Source organism: Astatotilapia calliptera, chromosome 17, assembly GCF_900246225.1.
Source record: "Astatotilapia calliptera chromosome 17, fAstCal1.2, whole genome shotgun sequence".
NCBI lineage: Eukaryota > Metazoa > Chordata > Actinopteri > Cichliformes > Cichlidae > Astatotilapia > Astatotilapia calliptera.
Window position 1 is genome coordinate 37,427,093 of NC_039318.1, and position 27,959 is coordinate 37,455,051.

General features: G+C 44.3%; 2 protein-coding genes across 3 annotated transcripts; one reads left to right on the forward strand and one right to left on the reverse strand.

Annotated features, from left to right (window-relative positions):
- Positions 1-21,549, forward strand: tprb (translocated promoter region b, nuclear basket protein). Its single transcript, XM_026146500.1, has 50 exons — positions 1-194; positions 560-664; positions 775-848; positions 1,405-1,501; positions 1,605-1,708; positions 1,824-1,988; positions 2,187-2,279; positions 2,399-2,479; positions 2,909-2,996; positions 3,121-3,261; positions 3,434-3,537; positions 3,666-3,863; positions 3,993-4,100; positions 4,215-4,441; positions 4,551-4,714; positions 5,066-5,208; positions 6,306-6,454; positions 6,614-6,776; positions 6,894-7,028; positions 7,118-7,258; positions 7,353-7,521; positions 7,898-8,064; positions 8,431-8,583; positions 8,672-8,788; positions 8,971-9,174; positions 9,261-9,448; positions 9,543-9,690; positions 9,795-9,932; positions 11,407-11,538; positions 11,670-11,800; positions 11,900-12,110; positions 12,273-12,419; positions 12,537-12,735; positions 12,859-13,052; positions 13,297-13,370; positions 13,680-13,876; positions 14,001-14,285; positions 14,386-14,540; positions 14,635-14,715; positions 14,974-15,162; positions 15,251-15,400; positions 16,920-17,013; positions 17,379-17,542; positions 17,641-17,732; positions 19,977-20,086; positions 20,168-20,266; positions 20,447-20,588; positions 20,740-20,861; positions 20,951-21,046; positions 21,323-21,549. Exons 1-50 carry the CDS (start codon positions 44-46, stop codon positions 21,367-21,369), a joined length of 7,026 nt encoding a protein of 2,341 aa, XP_026002285.1. The 5' UTR covers positions 1-43; the 3' UTR covers positions 21,370-21,549.
- Positions 21,164-27,959, reverse strand: prg4b (proteoglycan 4b). Of its 2 annotated transcripts, none has more exons than XM_026146502.1 (14): positions 27,789-27,959; positions 27,603-27,682; positions 27,154-27,270; positions 26,880-27,002; positions 25,839-25,898; positions 25,331-25,390; positions 25,028-25,246; positions 24,313-24,825; positions 23,843-23,929; positions 23,486-23,622; positions 23,243-23,399; positions 22,982-23,089; positions 22,108-22,236; positions 21,164-21,666 (listed from the first exon to the last, which is right to left on the reverse strand). In XM_026146502.1, the coding sequence occupies exons 2-14, from the start codon at positions 27,667-27,669 to the stop codon at positions 21,563-21,565; spliced, it is 1,881 nt and encodes a 626-aa protein (XP_026002287.1). In that variant the 5' UTR covers positions 27,670-27,682; positions 27,789-27,959; the 3' UTR covers positions 21,164-21,562. The 2 variants fall into 2 exon arrangements, with proteins under 2 accessions (XP_026002287.1, XP_026002286.1); XM_026146501.1 differs by having other exon boundaries at positions 24,313-24,828.

Below are 27,959 nucleotides of genomic sequence, written 5' to 3' on the forward strand. Positions count from 1 at the left end.
TTCAAATTATCAACTGCGCGTGCTCGTCTTGTAGTCGGGAAAAATGGCGGCACTCCTGCAACAGGAGTTGGAGGCTTCCGAACTAGCCAAGCTACCAAAAACAATTCAAAGTAAACTCGAGAAAATTGTTTCTGATCTGCGGTATGAAATCGATTCATTAAAAGCCCAACACGAGCAATTCCGGGTTGACAGCGGTAAGTTATTCCCTGTTATCCTGATAGCTAGCTGTGCTAAAGTGTTTGGCTTTGCTTACAGTGCATGCATGCCCGTTTTAAACCGTGCAATGTTAAACCTCAGAAGTTTGAACGTACTGAACATACTAACCGTCCTTTGTTTGTTACTTCATTTGTCCGTCAGGGGCTTTAAAATGTTGATTAAAGCTATCAAGCGATGAACCTGCGCTTTTCCAATAACAAGAACGAGATGCTAGCTAATGCTAGCACTAGTTAACCCTCTGAGCTAACCACTGCTTTTCATAGCAAACAAGATGTAAATAAAGCAAGAAGGCGATGATTCTGTCTTCTTGTCTTAGCTGTTTTTGTTTACCTTCTTGTTACAGAGCAACAGTTCTTCGAAAAAGTTAAACAGCTTTCCCAATGTCAAGAAGACTTCCTGTCTCACACTCAAGAACATCTTAAACTCAAAGATGAGTTTAACAGACTTGGTGAGAATAATATATTTAGGTTTTCTGATCGGACTCGGACTGATTCCACTTATGACTCCACAATGTTGACCTTTATTCTTTCTGCTAACTTTCTTTTTTTTTCCCTGAAGGAGAGGAACTCCAAAGTGTTCGCGAGAAGAACCGAGAATATGAATCTGCACAACAGAGGTTGTCATCAGAGCAGGTAGGGAATCCGAAAATCACCGATAACCGCTTTGTGTTAAAGAATGTTTCTAATTTATTTTAGTCTATCGGGAACTGCAGTGGTCATGTCCTCTGGAGCCTGAGCATTTATTATTGCTGTTGGTGTGAGGTTCAGAGTAATTACGAACAGTTTTAGAACAATCAAGCGTTTTTTAGCAAGAATGTTTGTAAAAACTGTACGTAGGCAGGTGATCAAATCAAACATAACAATAGAAAAAGGTTTAACACAGTTTGACACCCAAGATTTAAATCCTACTTGCGCTTATGCCATAACTTCCACGTTTAATATAAAAGGAGCCCATTCCTTCATTTTCATTAATAACACTGGATTGACCAATCAGATCTCTTAACGTGACCAGCCCCTCCCCTTTTGCACTCATGCACCTTGTAGAAGTTTCTTGATAATGAAAATATATGTGTAAAGAGGGAATGTCTGCGTTACTAAACTGCTTTGGATGCTTTAAGGATTTAAGATGTGCTTAATTTGTAAGTATTATAACACTAAGCACTCTGTTTAAATTCATGCATTTGTTTAGACTGTGCTGTCCAAAGCCAAAGATGAATTGGAGGCAGAAAAGCGAGAACTTGTGCGAACACTGGAAAGGAGATCCTTAGAAGTGGAGAACTTAAATGGTATGAAAAGAACATTTTTATATAACTTCATATGTATTGCATCTATATTGTAAATGTAAAATCTCACCTCTACATAACAGAGTCATTTCTTTTGCTCTTCCAGATGACCTGAGGCAACTCAATGATAAGTTGGTGGAAGTGAACTCGTCAAAGATGACCCTGCAGATGAAGTTGGATGATCTCGAAGCAGCTGAAGTCAACATCAAAGTGAGTTGATATTTTCATGTAGATTTAATATCTTAACACCACCTGCGAGAGAAAGTTGTTTTCTGTTTTCTGCGGTTATCAGCAGATCACTGATTGAAGTTGTCATCTATTCTAGTATAAGGAGAAGCGAATGGAACAAGAGAAAGAGCTGCTGAACAGCCAGACAGCTTGGCTTAACGAGGAGCTGAAGGCCAAGAGTGAGGACCTGCTGTCCCTGTCCCGGCAGAAGGGTAACGAGATCCTGGAGCTGAAGTGTTCTCTGGAGAATAAAGAAGATGAGGCAAGTCCCTTTTTTTGTTGATTTTGGTTTTTTTGTTTTTTCTTTGGGATGTTTATGTCTGAAGAAGTTTGTCGCGATAGTCTTGGTTTGTTACTTTGATCTCAGTGCTCATTGTGCCTTGAGTGTAGGCAGTTATTTATTTTGAGACTGTGTAGAACCTTATTTGACTTGTCATCTGATGCCATTTGTGATTTCTAGATGAAAAAACTCCAAGATCAAGTGACCAGTCTGAAGACATCAAACGAGAACCTTCAGAAACAAAATGAGGAGATGATCAGCAAACTCAAAGAAGTATGTCTGTTTGCAGACAGTAATTCCTTTTTAATCAAACCCTTTGGTATTATGTAAACTTACATTATAATGAAGGCACTCGGAGTGAAAATGAATGGTTGGATTTGAACTTGTTTTAGGCCAAGGAGCAACACACCAGCATGGAGGAGAAGTTACGAAATGAGCTCAATACCAACATTAAGCTTTGCAATTTACACAAGGTATGTACACGTGCAAAATGAAACCATGTGGTGTGGTACCATTATTTCCAAGTTTGCATTGGTAAATGATTACGTTACGTTATGATTGTAGCGCCCGTGATCAACAACTTCTAAATTTGTTACCAGGATTCAAATTCAAAGATTCAAAGTGTTTATTGTCATGTGTCACAAGAGAAAAGTCATTTCTTTGTGCAATGAAATTCTTTCTTTGCTGACCCACAGATGCCGGTTAATTATTGTTTGTGTGTTCTTGGCTCAATAAAATTGTTATAGGGAACTTGTGATTTAAAAACATAATCTTTGAGTGTTTACATATTTAATTAAAATGACAGTGCTTAAGCTTTACGTTTGTAAATGCAATGAATGCCTGCATGTATTTGCTCGGCTTCTTTGCCGGTGTTTGTTATACTTCACCGTTTATTCTGGCAGGGAGCAGCTGCAGATTCTGAGGCCAAAAGCAAAGAGCTGAGTCAGGCGGTGGAGGAGCTGCACAAGCTGCTGAAAGATGCCGGTGAAGGTAAAAGGCTCCTCTGTAATCATGTTTTCTATCCTAGAAGGACAGAAGATGTTCAGTTTGTTTGCTCGTGTAGTTGCAGGTTGTTGGGATTTTAGAGTCTTTGTTTTTCTTCCCTCCTTGACAGTCAACAAGGCTCTCGAGGATAAGTTGCAGGAAATGAATGGCGTCACAGACAAAACTGTCGGTGAGCTAAAGGACAGGATTCAGGGCCTTGAGAAGGAGCTGGACAATGCCAATGAACTGCTGTCAAATTCCAAACTTAGAGGTCAGTGGAGTTGATTTTTATTCCTGTCTTCATTTCATTGACATGCTGATTATTTGTAGGCAATGCAAAATTAATTTTCTGGAACTTCAGCCAAGCCTTGCGTGGATTTATTTTATTTATTTATTTATTTATATTTAATGTGATCATTTGAACTTTCTCTTTGTCTGTCCAGGCCCTGTTGCCTCAACATCCATTCTGACAGAAGAGCAAATGACAACAATGTCTCCAACAGCCGCTGCTATATCCAAGATAAAACCTGGTATGAAGCTGACTGAGGTGCGTACAGCTCAGGGTTAAGTTTCATTACAAATTTCATTACTCTAGAGTTGTGTGTCTTGCTTGTTCGGATTTCTTACCGACGTGTGTTGAACTAACAACAAGATGTTTGATTATCACGTCTTCAGTTGTATACAGCATACGTGGAGAGCCAGGAGCAGCTGCAGTTGGAGCGGTTGGAGAACAAGCGAGTCAACAAGTATCTGGACGACATTGTGCAGGAAGTGGAAGCGAAAGCCCCCATCCTGAAAAGGCAGAGGGATGAGCATGAGCGCATGCAGAAATCAGTGGCCAGCCTTTCTGCCAAGCTGGAGCAGGCTGTTAAGGTTTGTAATGGAGCCGCGTTGTTTGCGTGATCAAATAGATTTTTGCTGCTTTTTAATTGACAAGAAAACCGTAAACAGTGACTGCTAATAACAAGCAACGCTCGAGCTTTCCGTTCACGTTTGTTACAGGAGGTTCACCGCCTGCAGAGCGAGGCCGACGAGGCCAACAAGCGCTCCTCGGTCCTGGAGAGAGACAATCAGAGATTTGAGCTTCAGCTCACTGACATGGCTCAGCAGGTGGGTTCGTCCTTTTCTTTGTGTGGATAAACTTTGTCAGTCTTCAAAATAATGACCGAAATAATCAAATCACTCAAATAAAATTTCTCTACTACCCCTTATCGTTTCTTCTAGGTTCGCGTGCTGCTGATTGAGCTCGAAGAAGCTCGTGGGAACCACGTGATTCACGAGGAGGAGGTGAGCTCAGCTGATGTCAGCAGCACGTCAGAGGTGATCAGCCAACACTTGGTGACTTTCCGTAGTGTGGAGGAGCTTCAGAAGCAGAACCAGCGTCTTCTTGCGGCCCTCAGAGATCTCAGTGAAGCCCAGGAGAAGGAGGAGTTTGAGGCTACCGGCAATAAGTATGTTACAATGTTTAATGGCTTTTTTAAAATTTATTTATTTAGCCAGAGTTTTGCATCTGACCTAAAATATTATCTCACCTTTTTCCCCCACAATGAACTGTCTCAGGCACGGGGAGCTGGAGCAGAGTTTGGGGAAGGCCCAGGCTGAGCTGGAGTCTTTGAGAGAGCAACGCAGCCAGCAGATAAAGATGACCGAGTCCATTGTGAGGCAGAGGGACATGTACCGAGTCTTACTGGCTCAGGCGACCGGAGTCAACTTCCCACAACAAGGTAAGAACGTGAACACTTGCATCTTGAAAATCATAAACGAATACTGTTTATAGAATTCGATACACTAATTTCACAGCAGTTTTACACGTTACACAGAATTTGAATATTTGAATATTTGAGTTTGCATGTTGTTCGCTCTGGCTTCCTCCCACAGTGCAAAGACATGCAGTTAGTGTTAACTGGAAACTCTAAATTGCCGATAGGTGAGAGCGAATCGAATGTCTGCCTCTGTGTTCGCCCTGTGACAGACTGGCGACCTGTCCAGGGTCTGCGCTGCCTCTCCGCCCTCCCGCGACCCTGAAAAGGATAAGCAGAAGAGCACGGATGAATATTTGATTGTTTATCCACCAGGTACACCAACTGAAGAATTCTCCCTGACGTCTACCCCACGTCGTTCCCCCGCGGCCACTCCCACCGCAGGAACACCCACCGCTCTTGTTTCCATGGCCACAGAGTCTGCTGAGGCGTTGGAGGCCAAGGCGGCTCTGCGACAGGTGAGCTAAATTTGCCTCACAAGACGGAAACTGAAAATATTTATTTCTTTTATTTTATTCTTTTATTTCTTTTCTTCATTAAAAGCTTGGGACTTTGCATCGTGTTGCTCGTGCTGGCCACCAGATGGCACAGTGCCCACATAAAGACGTTTGTAGGTCTCTGAATCACAGACAGCAGTGTGTTTATTGGCAGACTTTATTGGCTTTTAAATGACTGCTTAGATTCTATCAAACGTTGGATGGCTGTAAATTTCCACCAACTCAACGAGGGAAAACTGAAGTCCTCATATGTGCTCCGGACAGATTTGTATCTCAGATAGTGAAAGCCCTTGGTCCGCTTTCTGTGTATGTTAAATCCTCTATCAGGAATTTAGGTGTCACTTTTGACTCGCTTTTTATTATTTAAGAAATGTGGCTAAGTTAAGCCCTATTTTATCTCGTCCTGAACTGGAGATAGCTATACATGCACTTATTTCCTCACGCTTGGACTGTTGTAACTCTTTGTTCATGTGTCTAAGCAAAGGTTCTCTGGATCGTCTGCAGGTTGTGCAAAACGCTGCAGCTAGACTTTTGACAAAATCCTCCAAGTATTCTCATGTGACACCGTTGCTGTTTCAGCTACACTGGCTTCCTGTTGAATTTAGAGTTCATTTTAAGATCCTGGTCTTGACATTTAGAGCCTTGCATAGACTGGCACCAGCCTACATCTCCGATCTGCTACAGCCTTACGTCCCCAGCAGGTCCCTGAGGTCATCTGATCAGGGCTTACTTGCTATAAAACAGACTAAGATGAGAATTAAGGGTGACGGAGCTTTTGCCACAGTGGCCCCGAGACTGTGGACTCTCTCCCTCAGACATTAAGATCTGTGGACTCGGTCGTTGTTTTTAAAAAAAACAACTCAAAACTCACCTTTTTAAAACTGTTTTTGGTTAAATTTCTGCCTGTTTTATATTGTCTGTTTTACCCTTTTATTATTTGTTATCTTATGTGCAGCACTTTGTGATTCTGTCTAGAAAGGTGCTATAGAAATAAAATTGTATTTATTTATTTACTAACACCTCTATCAAAGTAAATAAAATGTCTGGTTTCTTTGCAGTTGCAGGACGTCTTCTCCACCTATAAGAAGGAGCGCGCGGAGAGCGAGAAGGCGATGACCGAACAGAACGAGAAACTCCAGGAACAGCTCTCGGAGCTCCGCTCCCAGAATGCCAAGATATCCACACAGCTAGAGTTTGCTTCCAAAAGGTAATTTAAAAAAAGTGTGGGGGGGGGGGGGGGGGGTGTAGCAGGAACAGAACTTGGGAGCATGTGAACTTTTCAGGGGAAATGTCCACTGTTAAAATCAAACATTTAATCACAAGGACATCACTCAGCAGAAGTGACGTCAGCTTTTTACGCTCTCAGGTACGAGATGCTGCAGGACAATGTCGAGGGCTACAGGAAGGAGATTGCTTCACTGAGAGAGAAAGGACAGAAGATGGAGGCTGCCACACAAAAGCTTGAACAGACCGTCCACACGTTGAATGAGGATCTTAAAGAGTCCAAGGAGAAACTCGCCATGGCTGAGGTTTGCCCCGTATCCAGTGTCATATTTGTGCTTCGGATCACTTTGGAGTTGGACGTGTCCCTGCTCCAGGATATACTGAGACACGTACTGTGAACTGAATCTCATCCACCTTTTCAGGGCCGTGCTGAGAACTTGCGTAAGGAGAGAGACATGCTGAAGCTGGTCGAGTCCCGGCTGAGTCAGGAGAAAGAGACGATTCTGAGCCAGCAGCAGAGCCAAAACCTGCTGCTGACCAACCTCCAGGCTATTCAGGTAATCTGAGGTTGTTTTTTTTTCTGTCAGTGTCTGACTGTCACATCTTCACGTAAACAAAATTAACGTTACCTTTTCTGTTCTTTTAGGCCACTCTGGAGCGCTCTGAGGTCGACACACGTCAGCGTCTGAACAGCCAGCTAGAGAAACAGGAGCGAGAGATCTCCCAGCTACAGAAGAAGCTTGAACAAGAAGTGGAGCAGCGCCACCTGCTCAGCAGAAACCAGGAAGTAGGCATCCAATAAAACAGTTTCTATCATCTTTTGTAGGCCAGAGAAGGATGCAGATATAGTGCTAATGATTTTCTTTTTTTCATATGCACAGATTCAGTTAATGGATGCAAAGAGGCAGTTGGAGACACAAGTCGCCTTACACCAAAAAACAAAGGAACAACTTCATGCCGCCGAGTCTGAGCTCAACACCCTCAGGATGCAGCAAGGCAGCATCGAAGGGCGTCACATCCTGAGCTCCCCCTCTACACCGATCGGCAGAGGTCGGCATTAAATGTTTACAGACAGAAGAAGTTAAACTAACATTCACAATAAAATCCAGACACGTACAAACCTAAATTCTTTGTATGTTGTCGGGATGTCATGAAGTACCACGAGGCATGTTTAGCGTCGTCATTCTTTTGGATCCTACGTTCTAGTTTGAATGTTTGAGACGCAAGTAAATTGCTCAGATGTTCCAGTTTTATCTGAACTTTTAAAAGCCTGAGTGTTGCACTCAATGTCTAAAACCGCGCTCCTTTTGAAAATCTGTGGGAACTTAAGCACAGGTTCTTCAAACTTAATTGGTATATTTGATTAGTGCACATTTGCGTCCCCCTTTCTTACACAACGACTTCAAAATGCTTTACTCGCTTGCAGGCCTGCCTGGTTCAGATCAAGACAGAGAGGACCTACGAGGCCGCCTGCAGCTTGCTGAAACGCGGGTTGAAGAGCTTGCAGAGAGCCTCCGGGCCACCACATCCAGCATGGAGCAGTACCAAGCGATGGCTCAGAGCCTCGAGGAATCGCTGGAGAACGAGAAACAGGTTGGGGGCTCGATCGTGAAACAACGTCAGCTCATAAAACATCCAAATAGGACAAAAAATATGAAAGTGGAAAACATTCAAAGGGTTGTTGCTGTTAATCAAATAAAAAGTTGTTTTAGTTTATGTTGACATTGTAACTTTATATGAAAGTACAGACGATACAGATGTGATTCAAGAAGCTTCACAGTCTGTTACTGTATGAAAGTTAAAAAGTAGCCACGAGGCAGCTCAATATTATTTATTATTGGTGTACACAATGATCAGGGTTGAGATCGTCTCAACAATTACAAATTTGGCACGTTAAGTTTTAAAAATCACGTAAATGTTTTGTTTTTCTAAATGTAATGTGACGTGTGTGACAACCAGGTGACAGAGCAGGCGCGCTCATCCATTGAAGGCCGTATGAAGGAGGCCGAGGAGCAGCGCTGCAGACTCGAAGAGAAGCTTCTGCAAGCAGAGAAAGAGAAGCAAGACCTGAAGGAGCAGAAGAAGAGTGTCCTGGCTGCTCTGGAGGAACAAGTACGAAAGCCTTGTTATAACCAGGCACAAGTGAAAAATGCGTTTACTTGTTTCTGTTACTGGAAACATTTTTGTTTGTTTGTGTTAGATAAATGACCTGAAGAGAAGTCTTAGCAGTGCCCAGGCAGACCACCAGGCAGCGCTACAGCAGGTTGCAGTCGTTGAAGCCCAGAAACAGCAGGCTATTAAGGACTGCCAAGATCAGGTAAGCAGTCATAATAAAATATTACATGGAGGAAAATAATCCAAGTGTGGAATATTCTGGTTTGAGGTCACTTAATGCAGGTAAAAATCAAAAATATGAAGTAATTTGTGGGGAGAGGGGAAGAAATGTTGAGAAACTCTGATATGCAGAGATTGACTCCAAACCTTCTTTTGCTCTTCAAGGTTAAACTGGCAGCTGAAGCTCAAGATAAATATGAGCGGGAGATGATGCTGCACGCAGCGGACGTGGAAGCCCTGCAGGCAGCTAAAGCCCAGGTCCTGCAGGCTGCAGAGCTCAAACACCAGCTGGGGGAGAGAGAGCAGAGGATCAGTGCTGAGCTACTGGAGGCCAGAGTGTCATGGGAGGAGCAAGAGAAGATCCTCAAGGTTTGTTTTACATTACATAAATAGATTAGATATGTTATGTTAGATATATTATGATATGTTTTAATTCGTCTTAACTCGTCTGACAGGAGGAGATGTCCAAGATGGAGAGCCGCTATGAGGAGCTGCAAAGGCAGAACACCCTCCTTCATGAGCAGATCCAGGCCATGAGCAGCAAGATGGCAGATAATTTGCAGCGTGCTGCCAGTGAAAGTTCCCTCAACATATCTTTGACTGAAGAGGGAAAATCCCAGGACCAGCTTCTTGAGATTCTCAGGTAATGGGCTTATCTAGCTTACACTGCAGGATGTTCTTGCACAATCATGATTTCACTATTTCTAAGAACGGTTGATCCGCATTGTTCATCACAGGTTTGTACGTCGGGAGAAGGAGATCTCAGAGTCTCGTTTTGAGGTCGCCCAAGGGGAGACTTTGCGTTACCGTTTGAGGGTGGAGCATTTGGAACGAGAGCTGAAGGAGGTGCAGGACAGTTTGAGCGCTGCTCGAGAGAGGATGCAGGTTTGTTTGTTTACTCGTTGACTCAGTAACTTCTGGTTTGCGGCTGTACCGAGCGCGCAGATCACCTACGGATTTTCTTTATCTTACACTTTACTCTGTTTCAGGTGACAGCGAAGACCCTGGCTCAGCACGATGAGCTGATGAAGAAGACGGAAACGATGAGCATCCTATTGGAGACAAACAAGAGTCTGAGAGAAGAGAGGGATAAGATGGAGCAGGAACTGCAGCAAACTCAAGCCAAGGTCAGTCTCACTGATGACTTGAATCTCACATGTTCTCCAGCAGTGCACTGGAGATTAGTTTCTCATTTGTACACTATAACCACTCGATTATCCAAATATTGCAAGTGTTTAAATTTGATGTTGACAACACCCACGAGAAGAGCGTTATTTTATTTTCCCTTTGACGATCAGTGCATGCTACGTGGAGTCTGGAAAGTCTTCTGTACATTTCAAATTTTGCGTTAACATCTACGTATTTTAAGAGTTTTGGTGGTCAAAGGTTATTGTGACCATAAAAATGTCCAAAAACACCAACATGTTGAATCTGAATGGTCAGCTTAATTTATGATCACTATTCACACCTGTAACTCACAGACAGGGTGAGTTATAGTGAATGAGTGCCCACGTATCAGATTTCTGTATAGTCTTACATACACTCACTGCGTTGTCATCTAACTGACATAATGCTTTCTGTAGCTGCTCACCCTAACCATCAAAAATGGATGCCTAACCGTGACCTAATTGTAACCCTGAGACTAAAACCACATTTTGAGTCTGAAAAATGCTTTCAAACTCGCGGGGACCTGGATTTTGTCCCCATAAGGGCTGTTGGTCCCCACAAAGATATGTAAACACAGAAGATGTGTAAAAAAAAAATAAATAAATTCAACCGACACTCGTCAGTCCGGTCGATATATTTGCACATGCGCAGACTTTTTGATGGGCGGAGCAATGTAATCATGCACGGATTTGCGCGTTAACAAGAGGAAGTCCAAACATGGACGAACTAATTTCCAAAAAAATTAAGGCTGTCAGGGTTAACGCGGTTAACGATTAAAAATTATTAACGCGCTCAACACATCTGGAGCGCAGAGTGAACAAATGCATTGACGGAGACATTTCAGGGATTTTGACTCAGTCTGCGCACAGATGGGTTAATTGTTAATCGCATTTGTCTTGATGACGGCGCATTAACGCTGACAGCAATAAAAAAATCTAAAGTCACCAATTTGGGATTTCTTTGGCTTTAAACCAGATGAAAGAGGTAAACCTGAGGATGTAACCAAAGCGGTGTGCCGCTTGTGCAGACGTGTAGTGCGAGCAAAGGACTCAAACACGACTAACTTGCATTAACATGTACGTGCTGAGTATGCTAGGCTATCACCAGCTTCTGCAGGAACAAGCATTTGCTCGCAGATGAAACAGGGTGCTATTATTATGTTTTTTTCTGTTGACTGCTTCTATTAGCTCCATCACTATTAGCAAACGTACTCACGGGCAAATAAATAAGTCACTCTTGTAAAAACGATCGCCAGTGGGCTCAGCCTATCGGTGATAGTCGACGTATTCGTTCAATCGCCGAACCCTAACAGACACACACAGAGTCTAGACAGACATAAACTGCAGACTTGACAACTCGGTGGAGGAAATCAGCAGCAAAGCGGCAGCTATGTTTGAAATCTTCTCAGTGCGCGAGTATCTCTTGTGTGTTCAGGTGCAAAAGCTGGAGTCGGACATCTTGCCACTGCAGCAGGCCAACTCTGAGCTGAGTGAGAAAAGCGGCATGCTGCAGGCAGAGAAGAAGCTGCTGGATGAGGAAATCAAACGCTGGAAGGCTCGTACTCAGGTCGGTGCAAAGACCCAAATATAAACAACTAAAAGATTTTATTTTTCATATGAAGGGGAAAAATTACGTTTGTCATGAGACAGACTTCTAAGTTGTGAGATGAATGACTAGTTGTCCTTATGTCGCTCTAGCATTTGGTGAGTCAGCAGAAAGATTCGGATCCAGAAGAGTACAAGCGTCTGCATTCTGAGAAGGAGGCGCATCTCAAACGTATCCAGCAGCTGAATGAGGAAAACAACAGACTTAAATCTGAGGTGGTCAGGTGAGGAACTACATACAGGTGCTGAACTGGGCTCTCCTGGTCTGTTCTTTCTTCCCCTGTCTTCATTCATTTTAGTTTTCTCTTCTTTTCTCTCCATAGGACAAATAATCTTACAGCTTCCCTACAGAACCAAATACAAAGCTTGCGTGACAGTATGAGTAAGATAACCGAAGACAAGAACGGGCTGCAGAAGGAGATTGAGACCAAAAACCATGAACTCCAGGAGAAGATGCGAACCATCGCACAGATCAAGAAGATCGGACGGCGTTACAGGACGCAGTACGATGAGCTTAAGGTGGCGCACGACAAGGTACTTGTTACCATTACAGCTTAAACTTCAATCCAAAGCCTGAAGTTAAAGTGGGTGGTTGTAAAATGTGTTTTAATTTATCACGATCTGGTGATAAATTAGTTCATCAGTAGTACAGTTGTGCTTCCTTGAGGTTAAACTTTAACTCCATATGTACTCCAGCTTGTAGCTGAGGCCGCGGCAGGCCCATCCCAAGAGGAGGAGGCTCGTCAGGCCTCTGTTCAGGAGCTGCAGAGCCTCAGAGATTCTCTGAGTCAAGCTGAAGCTCGGAGTGCAGACCTAGAAGGACAGCTGGAGAACATGAACAAGGTAGGAAAACTTGCTGAATCCCCCCGTTTTATATGCGCTGATAAACCTCTATACTAAAAGTTCTTGGGAGGGTGGGAAAAAAGCAAGTGTTTAGACAATTCTGCACGCTTACCTTAGGTGGTCACGGAGCGCGAGACCGATGCACGTAACGCCCAGGAACAATCATCTCGGCTACAGACGGAGCTGACCAGGCTGCGGCAGGAGCTGCAGGATAAAGCTTCTCAGGAGGACGCGCTCCGACAGCAGATGGCTGAGAAGGAGGAGAAGACCAGGAAAGCCATTGTTTGTGCCAAGCAGAAGATCAACCAGCTCATGGGTGAGGGGACAACCATAAACTCCTGATTTTTACCAGTTACTTGCTCTTCCTCACATCGCTTGGCTCTGCGTAACGAGCATCGCTTCTCACTTCGAATCTGTGACTTTTGCTATTTATGATCAGGCGCTAAAGACCAGTTGCAGAAGGAAAACGAGGAGCTAAAACAGCAGCGTGAGGAGCTGGAGGTGCGAGTGAGCGCTCTGAAGTCTCAATACGAGGGCCGTCTGAGTCGGCAGGAGCGAGAACTCCGAGACCTGCGAGGTCAACAGGAGAGACAAGAGCAGCGAGATGAGCCAGCTGAGGCAGGTCCCAGCAAGGTGAGGATGTTGTTTACTTTAGTCTACTTACACTGGTTCGCTGTGATATAAATATTTTAATGTTTTAGGTATGTGTCACACAACTAAAACACGATTATCTGCAAGCGTTGCTAAAATTGTGTCTTTATTTTATCAGTGTTCTCTATTTTGATGGCTTAACTATGTTGGACTGGAGAAGTACGGCGAGTTTAGTGACCGTTCGGCGTCCTGATTCTGAGCATTTTCTTTCTTTCGGTGCTTTTAGACCCAAGAGCCGCAGAGGAGCACAGAGCAGAGGCAGATCAGCCTGAAGACCACTCCAGCTGCAGACAGGGGCAGGTAGGGGCACTATTTAAGCATGGAGGAGTATTTAAAAAGTCTTACTCAGTATGCATCAATGCATTTCGTGAGTTTTGTATTTGTCTTAATGCTGACTTTATTCATTTGACTGGTGGCTGGTCCACACTTGCACTTTTCTGAGTTTTTGCTGTTTGACACTCGTTTGGTCGTGCCGCTGACTTCTGCAATCTCAAAATGAAATGGCAGTGTAGGTGCCACGTCTGGACTTTGGAGGAGAGAGTATCATTTTCTTAGTGGATCTTTGAGGTCCAGAGAACAATGACTCATCCTAATGCTTGTCTCCGTCAGTGCCAGCACCTCCGAGCCTCCAACCGCCAACATTAAGCCTACACCTGTAGTTGCTACAGCCAGTAAACAGCCCGTCAACCCAGGGAACAAACCCACTCCGAGAGCAAGCATCAGGCCCATGATCACCCCAGCTCCTGTGCCCACTCCTACGCCCACTGCTACGGTCATGCCCACCACCCAGGTGGAGACGCAGGAAGGTAGGTTTAACGGCAAAGCTTTAGCTGAGCTGTTAGCGAGTCCGTGAGTAGGAAACTAACCGCAGGTTTGGTTTTTTTAGTCATGGTAAAACCTGCAGTGTTTGTAATTTTTATTCTTGGACAGTGATGCAGCCAGCTGAAGGGCCACCAGTGGAGCACGTGACCGTGTACGGCAGTGCGAGCGGCTCGGTGCGCTCCGCCAGCCCCAACGTCCAGACGACCTTAGCTAGCCCCATGCTCACTGTGCAGCAGACCCAGACACAGGCCACCGCATTCGTTCAACCAACGCAGCAGCAGAGCATGACCCATACAGAGCCAGCCAATCAGGAGCCACCGCCTGTGGCGATCGAGGCCACGCCTAGCTCGCAGGTGGAGCGGCCGTCAACGTCGTCCTCTGTGTTTGGAACCGGTGAGAGATGATGTTTTTGAAAGCCGAGGCGATATTTTGTTTTAGACGACGAGGTTTTTTCTTAATTCTTTAACCAACGATAGCCACACTTTCTCTCCAGTGTCAGCAACACCGGGGACATCAGCAATGTCCAAGCGTCCTCGGGAAGAGGAGGAGACCGCCAGTGTGGTCACTGACACTGAAGCCACTCAGGAGGACACCTCGCGGGCTCCCATATCAAAGAAGCTGCGCATTATCCAGAGAGTGGGTCCAGAGGTGAGGCTGGACTGATGCACATAAAACTCCATGGTTTTGATTGTTTGTTTGTTTTAAATTTGAGCGAATGTTGATGCGCCGGTTCTGATTGTAGGAAGAGGTGCTGGCCGAGGATAGCGCTGAGGCCGAGGGAGTGGTGCCGACAGACAGTCTAGACGGTGGAGAAGGAAGCCAGGTTGGCCCAAACATTTTTAGTTTTGTACATCAGCTGATAATTACCATCATTTAAATCTTTGCAGTGATTAAAAGTAAATAAATAGACTCAATCTCAAAGCTGCCAATGAGGATTTCATAATGTTGTACCATAAAACAGTTTTCACCATTGTAGCAGTACCATAAAGTAGTCTTGTGATAATGTTGTCACATTCATGCAGGAATTGTGCTGATATCTAGTTTGCATGATGTTTTGCGTTGTCACTTTTTCGCCCTGCAGACGGAGGCGTTTTCCACGCTGGAGGATGGAGATGAAGGCACAGCCTCCCAGTCCCTTACAATGGAGCAAGAGGTTACCCTGAGCCAAAGCGAGACCACGCAACAACTGCAGCAGGAAGTGATCGTTATCGTAACGGACACAGAGAGTGACGAAGAACAAGAAGAGGAGGAAGACGAAGACGAAGAACAGGTACGGCAGTTTTGTTCAATTTTTTTTTTTTTTTAAAGACGACATTTAAAACGGTGAAAATTTGTCTTACAAATTTGCCGGTTTCCAGGACTACGATGACGAGGATGAAGAAGATGAAGACGAGGAGGAGGAAGATGACGAGGAGGATGATGATGACGGAGAGATGGGAGAGGAAGGAGAGGACAGCAATGAGGGCAGCGGCGATTGCAACGAGCCCTACGAAGGAGACGACACAGAGGTAAGAGTACCTGCAGCTCCAGCTGTGACCTCTGCCACCCACACGCCGTGTTAACCCTTCCCACTCGCTGCCTTTCCCGCTCACACACTCAGTTTTTCCACACGCTCTCGTTTCACCGTCACTTACATGCTGCCCCTGTGTCGTAACGTCCTGTCTGCGCGCCTGTGTTGACTTTAGCTGTTTACATTTTTACTCGAGTCTTCGTTGCACATATTCAGTAGGATGAGTCAGTGTCTGCAAGGGAACAGCTAACGAGCTTTTTACTTGTAATCTTTGTGTGAGGTTTTGGAATAATGATACACGTGTTATATTCAAAGGCAGGTATCTGAACCAAGTTAAATAGAAACTATTCTCTTTATACACGATAGAAAATGTTAAATAGCAGCACGGATTAAACTATAAAATGTGTAAACAAAAACAGCTTAGTATTACTTGGGTAACAAACATGTACCCACAGTTACTGTCCCTCCATTTAGAAAGACGGATGCATCAGAGTGAACTTCATTCAACACCGACGTCGGGTTTGAATACATTTTAAATTAAAATGTATGAATGCTGTATGCATTTTGTTCATTCCTAAGTTGAGTTGTGAGTCTATACCAGCCAAAATACTGTTTTTGGTTATTAGCATTTAAAATATAAAGGCTCTCTAAAAGTAACACAGAATTAGCTGCCTTTCCAAAAAACCCCAAAAACCTTTCAGAAGTAGTTACGGTTTGCATAAAACCCTGTTTACTGTTTCCCTGCCAGGCTTCTACACTTCTAATGGGCCAACATTTCTACACAGCTAGGATTTGGCACGTTCTTGACAGCGTTTAAGTGCATTTTTAGCGTTTACATGTGGACGGAGATATTTTTCAAAACTGCAGTTTTCAAAAGTAGCCTACGTCCACACATACACGGGTAAGTTTAGTGACGGCAGCGGGGAAAAAGCTGTTTCTGTAACTGCATCTTGGCGCTAGACACCTCCAGAGAAGCACCTGAAATTAACTTAAAGTCATTAAATTTTTGGTTTTATTTTGTTGTATTTATCTGCGACACCTTAAAGGCCGGTTCGTGAAAATATTGTCGGGCACAAACCGGTCTGTGGCGCAAAAAAGGTTGGAGACCGCTGCCGTAGAGGACGGGGCCGTTCTTAAGAATCGATAAAGCCATCCGTAGTACCTGTTTAGAGTACAGGGAGGCTAAGCCGGACTCGCCTGTTAGACCACTGGACCGTCTCACTATCTGATTCAGAGTTTTTCTCTGTGACGGAGGTCAAACTTCTTCTTTTTTTTTTAACCTCTCGGCTTCTCTCACGGTTGTTTTAGTGAATCATAATCTGCATGTGATGCTCTGCCAGTATACCCTGGCACTGCTCCGTTTTATGACCTTTCTCTTTCGGCGGTTCCTCTCACTCATCAAAGTTATGTTACTCGTTGGTCTTTCCTTCGTTTGCCAAATTTAGCCTTTTTTAAACTCTGAGTGGTTTTGAATTTCTTCTTTGACTCGTTTCCTTTTATTTCCCCTCGTTTCTCAGGGAGCTGACGTAACGGAGCCGGGCACTGAGACGGAGGAGAGTCTGGGGGCGTCCGACTCCACCCAAAGGCCGGCGGATTCCCAGACACCCAGCTGTAAGCTCCAGGAAACCCTGTCGAATACGTAGCTGTGCCTCAGACTCTGCATGCGCTCACAAACCGTCCCGCCATCCAATTAGTATCCACAGTCTGCGATGACTGAGAAAGATGTCGTGTTGTGTTTTCTGTCTGAAAGCGGGCGTAACAAAGGTCACTGCTAAGAAGAGATTTGCTTTACGGGAAAAATAAGCAAATTAACCCGACTCACTTATGTTTTAGGTAAAAGGAGGTTTAAATGTCACAAGTAACTGAGATACTGATTATAAAGGGAGTTACTTTGTTTACATTTTTGGTGTTTTAAAGTATATTTATCTAAAATCTTATTTTCTCTTGTTCATTTGAACCTTTGAATTCTGTTTTAGTTGAGAGTGGCACAATGGAGGCTTTCTCTGCAGAGCAACCCACAAGTTCTGGTACACGCATGCCCCAGTCGCCACGGAGACCAGTGCATCAGCTGCCTTCACAGCGTATCCCAGTGCGCCGCCAGTCAGTGGGCAGACTTGCTCCCGGTGTGCCGGGCAGCGCTGTGAGTCACATCGAAAGGCTGAGAATTTACATCATGATACTCCTACGAACCTCTGTGTGAAACCTTGACCCCCTTTTCTTCCCTCTTTCAATCTGCAGCAGCACTTTTTCGATGAGGATGACAGGATGGTTCCCAGCACTCCCACTCTGGTGGTGCCTCACCGCTCTGATGGTTTCGATCAGGCCATCCAGTAAGTGTCGCACACATCGGGCCGCAAGTTGGAACACAGAAAACCTTTTAAAGGTTTTAAGGAACTACACGTTTATACAAACAGTGAATCATGTCGAAACTTCTCCTGGTTTCATTGTGACCTGTAGTTTGTGTAATTCCACTGAAAAATAAATCTTGTCAGTGGAAAAATAAATATTTTGTTATAAATAAATATTAGCGACTGTTTTATGCGTTGTCGTTGGCAACAACGACGGTAACACCATCGCGTGCCTCCGCCGTCCATTTGATTATTTTTAACATAAACCTTTCACAATAAAGCTGAAGATCCTGCGGAGATCTTTCAAAATAAACTGAATTACGTGAAATATGATGCAGAGTGTTTACGGATGAGAAGCTAAAAAGAGCCGTCGGGTGCTAAAAAATAAACCTTAGAACAGGCTTTTGCCCGCAGCCGTGTAATAAATGCTCACAAAGAAAACTGCAGCTGTTTAAACTTATGTAACACTCGACTCCAGCTACACGACGCGCAGCTGAAAACACTTCACGCAAGTTGAGCTGCCTGAGATTCACAAAATTTACAGAAAATGTAAAATGTTTGATTATATGTCGTTGTGACGATAAATGTCTGATATCGGGATATGAGATTTTGGTCATATCGCACAGCCCTAATCAACGATAAGCTGAGCCGTTCACCGGTCGTTTTTACAAGAGCGATTTATTTATTTATTTATTTATTTATTTATTTATTTGTCCTTGAGTAAGTTTGCTAATAAGGTTGGTTGAAGCTAAGGGGAGCAGTCAACAAAAAACGGTAATAGTGTGCAGCGATTCACTTACTCAAACTCATAACAGAAGGAAAGAAGGGCAGTGGTCTATGTTCAGAAAAAACAAAACATGTAATTTAAATTAAAGAAAACACAGAAGAAAAACTGGCTTTTTTCCATTATAACTGCGTTTATCTGTCTTACGCACTCAACCAAACAACAAATACCAAATTAAACAAGTTAAAAATCAAAAAGTTTCTTCAGGCGAACAGAAATTTTAAAAAAAAAAAAAAAATCCCCAACTTTAAGTCTTTTGTGCAGTTTGGTGCATTTCAAAAAAGTAGCTGTATTATATTATTATTATATTATATTAATACTGAAACAAACAAAGTTTTCTAAGCACACAAATCAGTCTGTGCATGACTACGTTGCTCCTCCCCTCATAAAAGTCACCTGCGTGAATATATCACCTATCGTGATTTAATGGACTGATGAATGTTGGTTGGAAAAATTGTACATATAACTTGACCAGATCTCATCAGACAGAAACACATTGTTTTATACACTATCAGTCAAAAGTTTGGACACACCTTCTCATTTAATGTTTTTTCTCTATTTTCATGACTATTTACATCATAGATTCTCTCTGAAGGCATCAAAACTATGAAGGAACACACGTGGAATCATGTAGCCAACAAAAAATTGTGAAATAACTCAAAACATGTTTTAAAATTTAGATTCTTTGAAATAGCCGCCCTTTGCTGTGATTACTGCTTTGCACACTTGGTGTTCTCTCGATGAGCTTCATGAGGTCGTGGTTTTCCAGCTCCTGGAGCATTTATCTGGGCTCTAATCTGAGGTGTTGTTAACTTGTGATCCGATGCTCGGATAAATTCGTCTTGTTCTTCCTTTTCTGGGCCGGTCCTCATGTGAGCCAGTTTCCTCGTAGCGCTTGATGGTTTCTGCGACTGCACTTGGGGAGTTTTCGCAATTTCAAACTGACTGACCTTCAGTAATGATGGACTGTGGCCTCTCTTTACTCAGCTCATTGAGAGAAGGGTTTGCAGCGCTGTCAACAAAGCAAAGAACGGCTACTTGGCAACAAATTTAGATTCCATAGATCTTACTTAATATATGTGATTCTTGAGTTTGTATCTACAGTGTGGAAAGAAGTAAAAATACAGAAAAATGACTAAATGGGAAGGTGTGTGTGTGTGTGTTAATGTTTTAATGGGAGGAAAATCTGCAAAGAACTACTGTGTTGTGTGCTACATTATCCTGTAGCATACATTACTGTAGTACAGCACGTGTATAGGCCACAAACATGCAGTCATGTAGAGCTGTCTGACTGCATCTCCTCAAACTGAGACTTGAGTTCGTATAAACCAGCCTTTATTCATTCAAACTTGATCATTTGCTTCTAAAATAAAATCTTAACTGGTCCGTTTTGGTCGCTCCACAGTCGCCTAATTCACGTTCGTGCTTCTTTTGTTTCTCAGCTCGCCACAGGTAGCTGGCGTGCCGCGCTTCAGGTTTGGCCCTTCAGAGGACATGCCGCAGACCAGCTCTTCCTCACACTCTGATCTGGGTCAGCTCGCGTCACAAGGAGGTAATCTACCAAATGTTAACCCCAAAGAACCATCAGTACGCACCACAGTCTCTTTAACTGCAAACTAATTCTTCTCTTCAGGTCTTGGGATGTATGACAGTCCCCTGTTTTTAGCCACTCACGAGGAGGAGTCTGGTGGACGCAGCGTTCCCACCACTCCGCTACAAGTTGGGGCTCCAGGTATTTGTCTGTCTCTGTCAGTCTGATGTGAAGGGATGTGTCCGTTAAAGCATGTCGCACTGCCTTTTCCCGAGCTTCCTCAAAACTATCTTTTCTAGGATAAGTTTGATGAAATTTGGGTTTGGGAGCACTACAAGTTACTGGAAAGTTGAAATTTGTTTTCATCTTTCTATCTTCCAGTAACTGTTTTCTCAGAAGTGGCTCAGTCCGACACAACAGAGCACGCCTCTCAGTCTGTTCCCATGGTGAGCACATCAACACCAGGAGCTGCCGGTGCAGGGGAGGAGAGAGACGACGTCTTCCTGGAGCCAGACACTGATCGGTGAGCCTCGCCCTCTCAGCAGCTTGTCACTCCTCGAACTTCTGCCTCTTTGAAACCTTTCGTTCCACTCGGTTTCAATAACTTCACCAAAATGAGAGAAGTTACGAAGGTCACAGTTTACATAATCCGAGGTGCATTTTGCTTGATTCAGGCCCGGTGCTGAAGTGTCGATGGACCCCGTGGTGTCTCAGGGCGATATGGAGGAGTCGAGCCAAGCGTCCGACAAGAGCAGCCTCCCCTCCACCAGCCAGGAGCCTTCCTCCAGCTCTGCAGGTGCACTGCAGCCTCGTGACTGTGCCGTTCCCCATCTGTTTTGTCTTTGTTGCATATTCAGTAGGTTATGTTTGTTTTTGTTTTTTTAGATACAAGCAGCGCTCCACCAAAACAGTCCCGGCCCGGGCCCAGCAGACAGCTCCAACGATGGCCGGACAGCCGCGGCGGCCGCATGAAGAGAGGAGGTAACGCGTTTGAAAGCTCGTGGTAACAGTGATGTAACACGAACGTTATAATGGGCACAAGACTGAGCAATGATTTTATTACTGCTTTAAATGGCCACTCATAAAGGACTTCAGACATTTCATTCAGGCTTTTATTAATGAAAAGCACGACAGGAAACACGGTACATTCATTGTGGTTATTCAGAACACATTTTACTGTCACCATATTTTTATTTTTTATTAATTTTTTACATCAGTGCAGCAAACCCGTCTAAAAACATGCTTCCATCTCCACAGGTCAAGCTTTTCCGTCATGGAAACAGGGGAGAAGATTCGCCCGATGAAGGAAAAATCAAAGTGAAGAGCCCGTAGTTCCCTTCAGGAAAGCTCAGACTGATCTGTTGTTATGAAGCGTGTTTGGCTTTGATTTAGTTTCATTTTGTTAATGCGATTAGATACTTTCTTGTTATTGGGTCCATCCTGATGTGTTTTATGATGATTATAATAAACTTACAAAGCGAAAACATTTTTGTTGTTTTACTGTGAACATCTGATGAAGTTGTTGGACTGCGGTGATGAGCCGGCCGCAGGAGGAGCGATGACGGGACGTTCACCATCCAACCTCACGTTGTAGGATTTTGCTGCAGAAGCAGAATAAACAGAAAGTTCATTAGACGATTACATTAATAGCTGATACTTACAAAACAATATTTTCCTTCGTGCCGCTCTATATTCAGGTAGACTGGCATGAACGCGGCACAGAGCTGTTTATCAACACGGTCGCTGCTACAGTTTGCAGCTCGTCCACGGACACCCGCCTGTTTTCTTACGCATCACCATTGAAATGGAAATCTTGACTGTGGGAACTGCAATAAATCTGAGCTGCAGGTGAACACCCTAACACTAACACACACACACACACGTGGTCCTTGTTAACGACATGCCGACGGACACGTGAAGGACATTCTGTGCTTCTGAAGTTGAGCAACAAAGGCGTGCGTAAACACCACTGCTGCTTTAAACACTGCCAAACCGCATGCTTTTATTCCAGCTCTGTAAACAGTGCGGTGTGTGTGACTTACGTCCTGAGAAGACAAAGTATCTGTAGCCCTCTGGTTCGGCGGTTGTGGGAACAGACACGGCGGCTGTGACGGCGGGCGGGAAGCCTCTCCAGGAAGTCCGAATGTTGATGACCGGTCCTAAAACGGGGGCTGGAAATGAAACGATCCGGTTTAAAGTTGTGCCATGAAGCCAAACCGTACTGGCGTTGTCCAGTGCAGTGTTTTTGTTTTGTGAACAAACCCTTGTTCATCCCATAAACCGTACGATGGGTGTTTGTTTCCATTTTGCAGTTATTTGCTCCTCTCCACCAGCTATGACTCGCTTTTTCGGTGCAGTGTGTGCGCTGCAGCTCGTGTACACGTTTAAGCCAAAGTCTAAGCATGGAGCCAGTCATACGTCTGTAAACACGCTTAACAATAGTGAGGATTGTCCGGGGTTCGCTTCACGAAGTTCACGCACAACTATTGTAAAAGTTAGTGTGCACAAACATAAAGAGAGGTATTAAGTTGTTCTTTATGAGTTATAGAGAAAGGGAAAATGTTCAAATTCAGTGAATGGAAATTGGATTCATACTTGTTGGATTCTACATTAACTTTTTAAAAGTGGAGGCAAAGTTGTTGAACCACAAAAACACAATGATATAATGTGGTGTAAATATTATATCAGAAATGTCGTTATTATTACTGCAGATTATCAGTAAGGAAGCTGATTGAATGCTGACCGATAACTCGTGGCGAAGGGGCGGGATTACTTCCTGCTCTTCTATATGTAACTGAATCAGAACAGGTAACGGTGAAATGTTTTGGCTTTATGTTGTGTAGCTGTGTCTCTTCTTTTCTTTGCTAAATGAACTTTGTATATTGTTTACATGATCGAAATAAACTGATTGGTTACCTGCTTGTCGAACTACTCGGTTGCGGACTGTGTAAACGGCATACTGGACTTTCTTGCCACATGTTGGCCTGACACCAGCCTGGTATGAATACTTCTGAACCATTCCACCTAGAGGAAAAGAAAGTAAACATCTTAAAACCTTTTTATGTGTTCAAAACAAACATTGTACACATTGTTTATTACAATTCTCTTTCTGAAGCAATGAACAGCAAAATCTATCTTTTCTGGTAGTTTAATAAGCTCCGCCCCCCTAATTTTTACCTCTCTTGAAGAAGTAGACTGACTCTGCCCTCCTCTTGTACTGGGGCACCGACAGGGCGGCCGTGATGTGGCCCCGCAGCCCGTCGAACCCCGTTGTAATGACTTTGGGGTAGCCGGGGTCCAAAGCGTCGTTTTCAAATCTCCAGTACTGACTTCCCTGTGAACACCATGCAGTGTTAAACTCTGGGCAGATAAAGGGTAACGCTGTTCGCTCAGTGGTTCTGCTGAGATTGGTCCGTTTACCTTGAAAATGTACGTCTTGCCCTGGCAGTTACAGCGGGTGAACACGGTGTCAATGGGTGACGGGACGCCCCACTCCTGGGTGATGCCTCTGGGTGGACCTGGCACCCTGTTACTATCCAGCAACCAGAAGTAGTGACCTGTAAAAGTGATAATATCACTATATAGGGTTTTAGATAAGCTATTGTAACATTGTAATTTCATTCTCTCAGTTTAATGCTTCATAATAATTTCCCCTCAGTTCTCCCCGTCTTCAATGCATTCCGTTAGTTTCTCTCTTATATGCAAATCCACTGTTGTTGGACTGGGATGACACGACTGATCCTTTTAGAGTTAAACCTGCACAGGAGCTGCACTAACCTCTGAACACCACCATTGTGCCGTTCCTCAGTGTGGTGACTCCACTGACGGGCCGCCCGCTGCATAGGTTTGTATCGTTGCTGTCATCTGGGGAAAGTAAAGACACCCGTGGGAATAAACACCACCCACCACGTAATCCCAGACTGTGTTTCTGGGCGTTGACTGTCATTTTCTGCTCTTTTTGTGAGCTTGTTTTCACCTCTTAAATGTGGCTGAACTTTACTTCCAATTTCGGAGGAATGTCAGATTTATTTACAGCGTGAGGGAAAATGAAAAAACAACTGAGCTCATAAAACTGGTAGCAGCCTGTGATTACGTGTAATCACAGGCTGCGATCGTGCCAGACTCGTAAAACAAATTAGATTTTCGGAAATTTTGGTACTTGTGCCCATCACAGAGTGAGTCCCTCAGGTGTTTTCTGCATGTGACATAAAGAATCTGGTCAAATTATTTTTTTTAAACAGTCTTACCTGCTTGGTAATCTCCTGTATCGTCTATATTCCGGGTTTCCAGGGGCTTCGTGTCAGGTTTAGAAGTGGGCTTAGCTGGGTCTGGCTCGTATGGCTCTGGTTTTTCCACAGGTGGAGTCGGCTCTGGTTCTTGAGCCCCGGTGGGTTTGGAGGTCTGCAGATCGTCTGTGGCAATACTCCACGCTGCAGTTGTGGGTGAGGGAGCGTGGGTGGTCACAGCTTCAACCATTGATATCTCCTCAGATCCCACTGAGGAAGCACTGGTGGAAGGAAGAACTGAAGGGTTGCTTGCAGTGACATCCTCAGGGTGGCTTGCAGTGGGTTCCTCTGGGATGGTTGAGGAGGCAGAGGTGATGGTGAGCAGTGAGTTATCTGGTTCATCAGAGGGAAAGACAGCCTCCATAATAGCCACTGCTGGTGTCTGCGCGTCCAGCTGTGGGGAGCTGGTTGAAGAACTAGGCTCGACTGAGGGTACTGAAGTTGATGTTGGCTCGCTGGAAATGTGGTCAGCTGCTGCTGTGAGCAGAGAGAAAGTCATATCACTGTAAATCAAGTCTTTTAATCGATTTAATAAAATAATTAAATATCAATTTGCATATTTTAGTTGCAATTTGTATCTTAGTTGCTACATTTGAGGTTTTTTTCTGCAATCTATTGCTAAAGTAACTCACAAAAACTGTATGAATCAAATACCATAAACAGATATCTCACATACTCGTGCTGTCACTCGGGGCCTCTGCAGTGGTGCTGACGAGGTCGTCGTTGTCTGAAGGAGTCCTCGCTGCAGTCGGGGTGGCCTCGGTGGAAATCTCACCCAGCGGGTCGACTGTGGAGAGCTCATAGTCACTGCTGATCTCCGGGACTGGACTGGCCTCCAGATCTTCAGGTTCAGTTTTAGAAAAGTCTTCAGTGGGAAAGATCGGGCCAGACACATCTGTGAGAATGTGACGAGAGCGAGATGAGGTGCGCACTTGGACGTAAGACTTGTGTAACTTTAGTGGGAAAGAGCTTTGCTCACCATCAGTGGGATCATCTGGTGGATGTGATGTTGGACCGACCGGAGGAACTGAAGAGTCATCTGTTGGCAGCAGCAGGGTTCACACAAACAGTTTAATCATTTAATCGGCCATCTTTATTTTTCCTACATGTCCTCCTCCAGACTCTGGATGCAAAAGTGTTCAGAGCTTTGATTGAAGAAAACTCCCAGAAAATGTCCTGTCCTCATTTCTGGCATCATTTAGCGCTTTCCTCTCTTGTGACTCAGCCCAACCCTCCCACACACAGTCCACTCACAACAACCTTGTGTTTCATTTGGCCTGTGAGGCTAATGCCCCTGGATTTAGCCCCGAAAATAAACCACTGTGACAAATTCACAGCCATAAACATCCTCCTGACGTATGCGTTTTAAAATCCACCGAATCAAGTTCACGACAGTCATCAAAGTGACTGAGTGAGCATTTGTTCCTGTCATTAGAGCCAAATGTTGGATAGCTTTCTCTAGCAAAGTTCAAAAAGAGCAAACTCACCTTCATCGTTTCCCTCACTGAACGTAGAAAGCTGGTCTGTTGCCTCTTTCAAAGTTTGATCTGTGGGAACGTTCACGAACGAGAACAAAAATCACCATTATTGGTGTAGCCCCCATAAAATCTGCCTTTAACCCCAAATGACTGAAAATCTAGGAGGAATCGAACCTTTTACCAAGAAAAATATACCTTTGGATTTGTTATCATTTACATTATTGCATGAACTAGTCTTCTTTGCTGCTGCAGCACTGGCCTCTCCACTGTTCTGTTCTGCAGCAATTACCAAGACAGAAATTATTGTCAAACGTTGCATCGTTGCAGATTACTGCATGCGCTGCATGCTGCGGTTATACTGCCGTACTGTGCATGCTGGTGATGGACATGCAGGCAGAGTTAGAGTGGGGATGTCACATTCATCCTGGTCTAAGGAGCTTGGAAAGAAAAACGTCTGGATGTTTAACCTCTCAGCCGAGAAGCTTCTTCAGTTCTAGGGTCAAATGGTGGAGAGTCCCAGAGCCCCCTTGGTGTGGTAAGCCCCGCCCTCTGTTCAAAGATGGTCGTTCACAGTGGACATAGATGTTTCTGTCAAACCATCTGTCTTCTCTTTCCAAAATGTGAACATTAGCATCCTCGAGAGAGTGACCTTTGATCTTTACCTTTGTCCCCACCATTTGACCCTAGAACTGAAGAAGCTGCTCAGATGAGAGGTGAAACGTCTTCAAGCAACTTAAAGAAGTCCAGACGCTTTTCTTTCCAAGCTCCTTAGACTACGATGACCTGGATGACTGAGAACCTTCACAGACACATTCATCCTAGTATCTTCCTCCCGTTTGTGCACAATATGCGTCACAAATTGCCATAATTATATAATAACAACGTGCATGAGCTGATGGTATATTATATTGATGACTAAATGTAATCTGTTACATAAGGGCTGTATGACTCCACAGATGAACTAAGGATGATGATGAAATCTATCTGTTTAGCATGCATTAAGAATCCCTCACATACACACAGGAGTTGAATGAGCTAGAAAGGACCAACCTTGTGCATCGCAGTGGTTCTTGTAGTCCGGACAGCACTGGTTGTACGTTATGCAGTCAGAGTCACAGCTACACAGCCGGCCTCGTTTGAAGTTTTCTCCACAGCGCCCCTTACATGAGTTTTCTGTTGCGCACAAACATCATAATAGACACACAAACACAGTGAGACTGCACGGCTGGTTGTTAGACGTTATTATATGTAAGGGTTCAGCAATGGTGACCAAAAATCTCAATTCTGCTGGATGCTACAGATCCAAAGAATGAAAAGGCCTCACTTGTGGTGCACTGAGATTCATAGTCGTTGCAGCACTCGCCATAAGACAGACAGTTATAGTCGCACTGGCATCTGTAACCCCTGTAGTACTCGCCACCGCACCGTCCTCTGCAGCTCGCTGTCAGTAACAGTAAAAGAAGGATAAATGTCAGAGGCAGAGGGTGCAGCGATGAGACGACACGTGCGCTCCTGATGTGTCCCGCTTGAGGGCACAGTCTGTGCAACCCTGCCAGAAATTGATTTCTGCTGTAGTGACAAATACATAAGGTACACATAGGTTCCCCCTCAGGTAAATAATTATTTAACAGAGTAAATATGAACGAGTACAAGCAGAAAAAACCTGAAGCATTCCAGGAAAGGCTTTCATTAAAAACAAATGAAACCAAAGAATATTAAAGAATGGAAACCAGTTTAATGTTTCCATGTTACAGGATGCCAGGTTATACTCACTCTGAGCGCCACTAAACGTCAAAGCACAAGCCAGAAAAATAAGCGCACAAAGTAGTGTGGAAGACATCCTCCTGTAGAATCTGAAAGTAGACACAAAAGCACGCACACAAACTCCATCATATTTCCAGTGATGTTTCTGACTGATGTGCCAAAGAGGGACAACACGGGAACAAAAACGTGGCTTACCTCGCCGGAGCCTCGGAGCACTGCTGAAGGTTCGGCTCCGCCTGCTTTTAAAAGGCTGAGAGCTGCAGTGAGACCTCCCATTAATTGGCGGATCCTGTCTAATTAAATGTGCAGTGATCTCACAGGCTGTAGGGAGGGTCCTCCAGTCCAGACTGCAGGTCCAGACAGCAT